Genomic DNA, 10,292 nt, shown 5'->3' with positions numbered 1-10,292 from the left:
GGAGTTCTGGCTGAAGACCTTGGACTGCTTTCCATTTGAATTAACATGTGGGTGAGAGAAAAAGACTGACTCCTTCCTGGATTTTCTGAAGAGACTATCCTCAGGAAAGCCCTCCCCTCTTTGGATAGGCTTGGTGACTGAAGTCCTTAGATGGGTCCTTAGCTCAAGATTGAGGCCCCTCAGGCTGAGTACCAATTAGCCCTGCCTGGGTTGAGCCAGGGGCAAGAGCAAAGTACTTAGTGTGTTAGGTTAGATATCTTGTCCAATCCTCTCTCTGATTTTCTTACTTTCACTCTCTCTTCCTATTTGTAAATAAACTATAGTAAAAGTCATTCTGACTTGAGTCTTTCTTTTGAAATTAAGTATTCATTTCCCGGTGACCCTACCCTTAAGTAATTTAGTCCAACCATAATTTTACCCTTTTACACCTTGTAAGTCTGTATTTTCATAATTCAGAAGTTCCCTCAAATGTGTATACCTTTAATAGTTCAGAAGACATTGTTGGTTGCAAAATGGAATATCATAGTAAGAAAATAGTAATAGAACATTTCCTCATAAACATGATTCAGAAATTCCCATGAATACATACAATGACAATGAGAAGAGAGAGCACAAATAGGGAGCATATATGGAGCAACATGTACATAGAGAGAATATGTGAGCAGGCTACATGTTTTTGGGGTTGCCCATAAGAAACCCATATGTGCCAGGAGTAAGTATGGTGGGGAAACCAACCTCTGATGCTAAAGGACTAATGATGTCATTGTGCTGCTGGTGGTGCTTCTGGACTTGCTCCCCATTCCCATTGATCTCACAGGCTACTCTGGACACTGTTCAACCAGATGGTTGCCAGATGTTGCTATACTGGACACTGTCTCTACCAGATGCCACTCCTCTTGATTTTCCTTTTTTCAGCTTCTGATTCACTCAGGTAAAAACCTTAGCTATTTTATTCTCAAGGGAAGACCAAGGATTGCCATGTTCTTTCAACTTAAGGCCTTTTCTATCTTCTAGAAAAGTCAGAATGACCTTGCCTTAACACTAGAAAACATTACCTTTTGTGAGAGGTCTCTCCCTTTCTGGAAAGTTAAAGGCAATAAACAAAAAAGAGGATGGCCCCAGCTAGTCAATGCTCTTAGATTTAATTTTGTATTTGGTCTAAATATTTGGTCCAGGGCCATAGACCCCTCTGTTGGAGACTATAACCTAGTCTGTAGGGAGCATTCTACATTCTTGCCAATTTTTAATCTCTAAAAGTGAGATATTCTGTAATTCACATAATGCTTATCTACCTGACAAATACCAGACATTTCTGGGATTCAGTACCTCTCAGGTTTCAAAACCTAAGAAAAGCAACAGATAGAAATAAATTCTAGAAGGTAAGGTCATTCATTGTCTCTGTCTTGTCTAATCACATTCCTGGCCTTTTTAGATGCAGATACAAATAAATTCCTGAAAGGGGGTTTACACCCCATTAATAGAGATATAAGAATTAGCATGTGCATACGTGTATGAATATATATAACTGTGCATGATTTGAAAATGAAAAAAATTGAGAAGCCATCTTTAAGCTGCCCATTGAGGCAAAATTAAGAAAAGGAAATGTCAAAGGGAAGTATAGGTATAATTTTGCTTTTAAGTGGAGATGTATTGCTCAGGATCTTCTCATGTAATTTAAAAACATACTTTTAAAATGTAATAAATCATTATTTATGTGAACTAGAAGCCATATGTGAAGTTTCCTAGTTGAGACATCTAAGATGAAGTTTTATCTGACTTTACATTTTTAAATATGCATATTTTTTTAATTTTTCTTCAGCTTGATGCAATGAAGGCCTCCCCTTCATTATTATATTTCTTTCTTTCTTTGAGATTTTAGTCTTCCCCCAGCTAAAGTCCCCCAGAAAAATTTCATACGTTTTTCTCCTATTTATTGGCTAGTCCCTTTGCAGTTAATTGTACTTCATAAGAAGTGTCTAGCTGACATCATAACCCAAGAGAATTAGTATACCACTGAGAAAACATACCACTTTCCAAACAGAATGATAGATTTTACCTTGTGTTTGCTGCTGAGCAGACTGTGGTGTTGTGCTTTCCACGAACAGAACTCTGTGGGGACATGGAATGGTACTGTGGAAGGAATTATGAATGGAGTCCTAGATCTCTATTCCAGAGAGGTCATACCACAGGTATTTTATTCACCGGTCATCAGGAGAAATCAATGTATGAGTACTCTTTTTAAAAAAAAAAAAAGATGAAGAAGAATATGGGCAATTCATACATGGTATTTCCCCAATTCCTTTGAAATCAATAGGGAATAGTTTTTCTTAAGGTCACTTATTTTGTGGTAAAAAATCTGTACATTTTACATAAATCAGTCAACATAGGTTTGTCAAATCATTTGGAAATGTTTGAGGAAAAATTTCTCCACTGTGACTTTTTTTTACGAAAAAAGTATTTACCTAGGCTTTTCTTTAATGGATTAACTATTGACCAGCCTGACTTTTAAACCTTTGCAGAGGGAGTATTCCAGGTCTGGATTAAATTCCCTACTTGCCTCTGACTCTTATCAGTTCAGAAGCCATTTCCTAATCCACTTAGTTGTTAGTGCCCTCTCTTTCCTCAAATTATCACATACTTCATTTCCCTTGATGTACTCAAAGATCCAGCAACACTGGCCTTCTTGTTGGTCTTTGTATATACTCTGTCTCCAGACCTTGTGCCTTTTCATAGGCTTTCCTCCCTGCCTGAATGATCGGTTGAGCTCACCTCTGATAATTATTATCTATTCTCAGATTGTATCCTGTCTCTACTTCCAAGTACAGCACTTATAGGTTTTGAGGGCAGGGACTATTATTTATATTATCTTTTATCTCCAATGTCTAACATAATCATTATATTTTATATGCATTTGTGACTTTATTGGTATAGGGACACCTGCTGCTCAAATGTGGAAGGCACCATCATCAATACCAGTGAACAATTATTTTTGATTTTGTTTCTTTTTTTCTTTTCTGTTTGAAGTCTTGGGGAGTTTCCTGAGACACAGAGATTAACCACCTTAGTAAATCTTAGAGAATAGCTTCGTAACAAGTAGGGCTTTCTGATTTCAAGGAGACCCTCCTATCCCTCCTGCCTTGAACCTAGTAGTTGTTTCTTAAATGTATGTTAGATTAAATTGGAATGGACGTATTCAGTTCAAAACTGTAGGAATGAAAATTAACTTCAATTTGACCATTTTAAAGAGATAGTAATTTTTAAAAGACACTAGCTGTGGGACCCTGGGCAAGTCACTTAACTCTAGTTGCCTCAATTTCCTCTTATGTAAAATGAGATAGAGAAAAAAAAATGATGAATTACTTTAGTTTCTTTTCCAAGAAAACACCAAATGGTGTCATAGTCAGAAATCATGAAAAATGATTGAACAATGACGTTTTAAAAATTCTCCATAGCCAAAACCAAAATTTTAGATTCATAATAGCCATTAACTTACTAACCCTTCTACAGTATACTTATGTTGAAGGTGAAATGTTATTTGCCCAAGGTGTATACTTTTGAAAGTGCACCCAATGCCACTTACAAAGAAAAATGTCACCTTACCATCAAGTGACAGTGATGACTTTGGAACCTCATTTTACTTTGTGTATAACAAGTATAGCAGGTCTGGTCAATAAGACCTTTCATTAGCTAGGAATGTTTATGATCATCAACCTCCAGGCTGTAGTCATCAAAGTGAAAATATGCAGCATTCCTCCTACTATGCTCTCCCCCCCACTTTTTTTTTTACAACTTAATAGCATCCCTGTTCTTACTCATGGATGTTAAAATACAAAGAGCACTTAGAACAAGGTAGTTATACATGAAATTAAAAGTTTTTCCCCCTTTCTTTTCTTTTCAGAAAAAAGAAGCACATGATGTTAATGATAGAATAAACTCATTTAATGGACATTAACTTTCATAAAGCAGGACAGATCATATTCATCTGAGATAGAGAATTTGAGGCAGCATGTAATGTGTTAGCTACTGTACAAATGTGAAGAAAAATAAGGTCCCTGTTTAAAAGGCTTATAAATTTAATGAGAACTAAACCTGGCCAAAGAGCATAAATAAAAATGAATAGGTGCCTTGGATGTGGGTGGAAATTTACAACAATGAATATTCCTTAAAGTTCTGATTTCATAAATAAGATTATCCGTTGTCATCCAAGTGAGATGTTCTGGAATTCACAATCTATTTGGAAGAAAACTATGGGAGCAAAAGGCAATAACTTAAGGAAAGAATTTATTATTTTAGTCATCTGGAGCCATATGCGCAATGCAGAACAAGAGCATGCCAATAGGTCAAAAAGGATAGAGAGTTAGAATTAAAAGGGTAATGATGTGGTTTCCACTATAAGATGCCACACAGATTATGGTGGGAGGGAGGTAGAAAACATGAATCAAAAAATGTCAGAAAACAATTATTAAAATTGTGTTTACATGTAATCTTTAAAAAAATGGAAAAATGTGATAAATTTTAAAAAAAAGATGCCACCCCAAAAATGAGCTCTGCCATCTTGAGGATTTTTCTTAATGGCTAACTACTTATCAGATACATATAGCACATTAGATGATAAGTTTCAGATGGTATCTGTCTCATCTGAAGTGAAATGATGTTTAACAAGAGGAGTTTTATGCACACTTGACTTTGGGCCCTCTATAAGCACATTTTTGCGTTTCTTTGATGTCAATATGAAATATGAACACACACAAAAACATTTATACTTCTCTATATTATCACTAGAAGCACTGTAGCAAAGTAGACAGAGTACAAGTTTGCATCAAAGTCAGGGAGACAGTTTCAGATCTTGACTCTGATACATGTTAGCTGTGTTACTCTGGGCAAGTGACTTAAACTCTCAGTGCTCTGAGAAATTTTCTAGATCTGAAAAATGAAAAGAAGTCTCCAAGTTACATTGCTAGGGGGAATTTTTCCATGTAAGTATTTCTTCTTTAAATGAAATCACAGTTCTACTCCCTATATTAAAATAACATCTTTAATATTTAAGAGAAACTGATACAGAAATACAATATAATATACCAAAAATTGGGGGCATTAACTTATCATATATAACTTTTTCTAACAGCTAGGTATGTAACATGTCAGCCCTCCCTCAGGGTTTCCCAGTGTCTCTAAAAGGATTTTCTTTGTTCTTTTTATTATATTTTTTTCCAGATTACATGTAGATATTATTTTTAAATCATTTTCTGACAAACTTGTTATCTATGTTCTCTCCCCCTTTCTCTCCTCCCCTCCCTGTGAGACAACAGGTAATATGATACAGGTACTTTGTGTGCTATCGTGCAATACATACCATGTTCATCATATTATGAAAGAAGATGTTGCTTATACAAGAAAAAAACTCAGGAAGGAAATAAAGTGAAATATGGCATGCTTCAATCTGCATTCAAACTCCATCATTCTTCTTTGATGGTGCTAAACCTTTTTCATCACGTTTTTCTTGGAGTTGTCTTGTATCCTTGCATTGTTGATAATGGTTAAGTCATTCATAATTGATCCTTAAAGGATTTTGAGTACCTAATCCGTCTGTCATCATTCAGTCTCCAATTATTGTTCCCTCGACCTCATTAGTCCCCTGTACTCCGATTCCATTTAACTACTTTAGGATTCATATTAGCTTTCATAAAAGTATTTATACAAATATTCCCCCCTAACATCTGGGACTCTACTTCCCCCCTGCACCACCTCAGTTTCTGGGTAGGGGAAGGAGATTTGGTTTGCCATTTAGCTTAATTACTATCCCTCACCCATTTATGTTCAGTGTTCCCTGCTGTGGGTCAACTGCAGAATGAATCCCTTCTTTACAGAGCTCAAGAGTGAGAGTCTCAATTTGGTTTTTTTAAAGACAGCCTGTTCTATCTACTCAACCAGTTGAGTTTGTTCCCACACATGGTAGGAAAATATAGAACATCTACTCTAAGAAGTTTTTCCTTGTCCTTTGACATATGGATGCCTCCACCATCTTAAATATTTTTGACTTGTGCAAATCCCATTTACAAAAGGTATACAAAGTACTCAGTCCAGGACAACTTCAGGATAATTTTGAAAGAAATCAAAGGAAAATTTAAATGGAGAAATATATTTGTATTTACTTAAGTGGAATAAATGTAGAAAAACACCAATATTTCCCCAACTCATGAATTTCATACAACATGAATCAAAAAGTTGATTAAAAGGATTCAATAAAAATACAACAAAATTCATATAAAAAACAGGTACAAATATCAAGAATGACTTGTGTAAAATGTAACACCTGACCATGGGGGAATGGCACTATCACATATCAAATATTCCACAAAATTATATCACAAGAAAGTCTGAAAAAATGAAAACTACTATATGCTTCTGCCAAATCTGCCTGGATTTGCAGGATGACTAAACAAATTATAGTAAGTTGGATGCAACAAAATATTGCCCTTTTATTAAAAATAAATAAATAAATGCAAAGAAGTATGGAAACCTTTACAAGAAACAATGCAAATTTTTGTAAGCAATGCCAATGAAAAATGTATAAAATAATTACTGGAATCTAAAGGGAAAGTAAAACCACAAAACATTATAAAATGGAAATTACAAAATTAAAATAAATGAGGTACCAAAGAAGAGATAAGAAAACACAGGTGTTAAACATTTTACGTTTTTAGATTTTTTCAATATATTAATTGGTTTTGCTGATTCTTTTTTCTCCTTTCTCCTTCCATCTCCTTCTCTCTCCTTCATTCCCCTTTCTTCTTTTAAAAAACAATACTTCATATATGGAATGGCTCCTAAGTAGTACAGAAAGAGAGATGTTCAGGGAAAATTTAACCACGTAAAAATAAATGATATCAATAAAATACATATTTTTAAAAGTTACCCTACTGGGTATAATAGAGAGAAATAATAGAGAGAGAGCTGGATTCAGTCAGAAAAACCTGGATTCATACCCTACTTCTGATACATACTGGCTGTGTGGCCCTAAGAAAACACTTTAAAATCTCAGGGCCCTATATGATTTTTGAAAGTTGAATTGTAGAGAGGATATTCTCACAGAGTTCCCTTTACCTATGAAATCATAGGTCTGGTCAAAAAAAGAAATAACAATAACAAGAAATCACTAATCATTTGTAAAAATAGAGAAATAGAATTTAAAATCTTAAAGTAGAATGTAATAGAAATCAAAGATCAATGTTTGAGAAATTCACAGTCAAAAGAAGGGAAAATAAAAAAATACTAGGAGAATTGGATGGCTATATGATAATGCTTGTTTTGAGGACAATACCTCATACCACACACTACAATAAACTCTCTCCATTTAATTAGGTTTCAAAGCAGTGAAAATAGGGGGGGAAAAGTCAACTGTTGTGAGAGACGATTCATTTAGTCATAAAACAAAAGAAAAAAATGAAGATAAAAATCAATGGGTTTTGCTTTGGCCTGTTCACTACAAGAATGAAGACCATTCTAAGCAACCAGACGGTCGACATCCCAGAAAATGTTGACATTTCTCTTAAGGGCCGGACAGTTATTGTGAAGGGCCCCAGAGGAATCCTACGAAGGGATTTCAACCATATCAATGTTGAGCTCAGTCTCCTTGGAAAGAAGAAAAAAAGGCTCCGAGTAGACAAGTGGTGGGGAAATCGAAAAGAACTGGCCACTGTACGCACAATCTGTAGTCATGTGCAAAACATGATCAAAGGCGTAACCTTGGGTTTTCGTTACAAGATGAGGTCTGTGTATGCTCACTTCCCCATCAATGTTGTTATTCAAGAAAATGGCTCACTTGTTGAAATCAGAAATTTCTTGGGTGAAAAATACATCCGAAGAGTGCGCATGAGGCCAGGTGTGGCTTGTGCTGTTTCTCAAGCTCAGAAAGATGAGTTAATTCTTGAAGGAAATGATATTGAACTTGTCTCAAACTCAGCTGCCCTCATTCAACAGGCCACCACAGTCAAAAACAAGGATATCAGAAAATTTTTGGATGGCATCTATGTTTCTGAGAAAGGCACCGTGCAACAAGCTGATGAATAAGTTGGAAAAGATACCAAAGGCAGTGTCCTGAGGAGTCAACGCTTATTCAGATGTCAAAATAAAAATACCTTTTTGTCAAAAAAAAAAAAATCAATGGGTTTTATTTTATAAAGATACAGTATAAAAACTTAAAAGATAAAAACCAAATAAGAAAATTATATTTGAAAGATCTTTGAGATGATATAGCATGATGTCAGAAAAATGGCTATCTGTTCATTGACTACAAGTATTAAAAACAAAAGAAAAAAGAACAGATCATGATAAATGAAAGATAAAAAGGTAAAAGAACAGAATTATGGACAATTCTAGAATAAACTGCAAACATCTGTCCTTTGACTATTGCACTGTTTGGGAGTGTGTTATAAGTTTTGAAGCTATTTAGAATTTCACTATTTACTCTGGTATCACTTTTTCTGAAGTAATTAACACAAAAAAATCAAATTGTTTATGGTGTTTCTGTTTCTGCTTTGTTGAAAACAAAGTTTGGTGAAGATTTTTCTCTTTTTATGTTTTATGATTGCTTTCTTCATAATTATTGCATTTAAAATAACATTTTTAAGAAAGATAATTCTAGCATATATTTCAGGGAGGCACAAGTGTATTTTACTTTTTTCCAAGTTAAAAATATTTAGTTATGGTTTCTTAAAAGAGGTGAATCCTAAATTGATCTATAATCTCCTTGCCCTATTCCCTACAATGTGAACTTTCATTTGTAATAACACCAAAAAAAGATTAAAAAAATTAATAAAGTGACTCTGTCTGAGAGTATATAAAACCCTTGGCAATTGTAGTTCCTGTCCTCTCTCCTAAAAGAAGGGTGGTATGAGTCTCTTCTTTTTTCTGGCACCAAAATTGGTCATTACAATTTGAAAATTTAGCAGAATGTTTTATGTTTTTAAATTTTGCCTTCTTGATGTTATTGTGCCTATTTTTCTGTTAGTTCTGCTCTTCACTCTACATTAGTTCATAAAAATCTTCCCATATATTTTTTAATTCTTCATACTTATCATTTTGCATGACTCAGTTACATTCCATTGTATTCATATATGACATTTTGTTCAGCCATTGTTGCTATGAATATTCTGTGGTCTGCATAAGTATACATATGCATATCTATACATATAAGTTTGTGTTTTTATTTATCTGTATACATTAATTTTAGCAAAAGGAAAGGATATAAAATAAACTCACATAAATTATCAGAATTTTTATATACCGCTAATAATCTTACAACAAGAAATATTAAAAGATAATTCATTTAAATTAACCATAGATAGAATAAAATATCTAGGAGTAGAAGCAATATGAGCATAATTATAAAACACTTTTCATACAAATAAAGTCAAATTTAAATAAATGGAGAAATATTAATTTTTCATGGAAGAGCAGAGCCAATATAATTTAAATAATAATATTGCCTAATCTACTTATTCTGTCATTCCAATTAAATTAGGGGGGGAAATTTATTGAACTAGAAAAAATAATAACAAAGCTCATTTGGAAAAATAAAAAGCCAATAATATCAAAGGAAATAATGGGGGGAAATATTAAGGTAGGTAGTCTGGCAGTATCAGATTTCAAACTAAATTATAAAGCAGTAATTATCAAAACTATCTGGTACATTATGAGAAATAGAAAACTAAATTCGTGAAACAACAAACATACAACAAACAGTGATAGAAGATTATAGTAACCTCGTATTTGAAAAAGATGGAGTTCCAAGTTTTGGGAATAATAATTCAATGGTAAAAATTGTTGGGAAAACTGAAAGTAGTTTGAGAGAAATTAGGTATAGACTAATATCATATCATTTATCAAGATAAGATTAAAATGAATACATGACCTAGCAATAAAGGGAGATAAAAACAAATTCAAAGAATAGGAAACATATTACCAATCAAATTTATGGATAGAAGGATTTATGAATAAACAAGAGACTGAAAGCTTTGTGAAATGTAAAAGGAATAATGTTGAATACATTAACTTTATTTTATTTTATTGTCATGGAAAATACATTTCCATATTGATCATTGTTAAAAGACCACACTCATACATAACCAAAACTCCAAAATAAAATCATAAATACAATGATGTGAAAGACAACTCCAACAGTTTTTTCCTCTGGAGGTGGATAGCGTTCCCAGTCTGTCTTTCAAGATTGTCCCAGATCATTGCATTTTTTCAAGTAACCAAGTTTTCATAGATGACCATTATACAATATT

General features: G+C 33.6%; 1 protein-coding gene across 1 annotated transcript; it reads left to right on the top strand.

The window, feature by feature from the left end:
- The first annotated feature begins 7,491 nt into the window (after positions 1-7,491).
- LOC123244891 (60S ribosomal protein L9) lies at positions 7,492-8,160 on the top strand. The gene has a single exon (XM_044673542.1). The coding sequence runs from the start codon at positions 7,492-7,494 to the stop codon at positions 8,068-8,070; it is 579 nt and encodes a 192-aa protein (XP_044529477.1). The 3' UTR covers positions 8,071-8,160.
- The last annotated feature ends 2,132 nt before the right edge of the window (positions 8,161-10,292 follow it).

Source organism: Gracilinanus agilis, chromosome 4, assembly GCF_016433145.1.
Source record: "Gracilinanus agilis isolate LMUSP501 chromosome 4, AgileGrace, whole genome shotgun sequence".
Taxonomy (NCBI): Eukaryota; Metazoa; Chordata; class Mammalia; order Didelphimorphia; family Didelphidae; genus Gracilinanus; species Gracilinanus agilis.
The sequence above is the reverse complement of the archived record's forward strand: the minus strand, read 5'-3'. Positions and strand labels throughout refer to the sequence as shown.

Excerpts from the sequence above, each read along its gene's own strand:
- LOC123244891 (XM_044673542.1), top strand. The coding sequence starts at position 7,492 with ATGAAGACCATTCTAAGCAACCAGACGGTCGACATCCCAGAAAATGTT.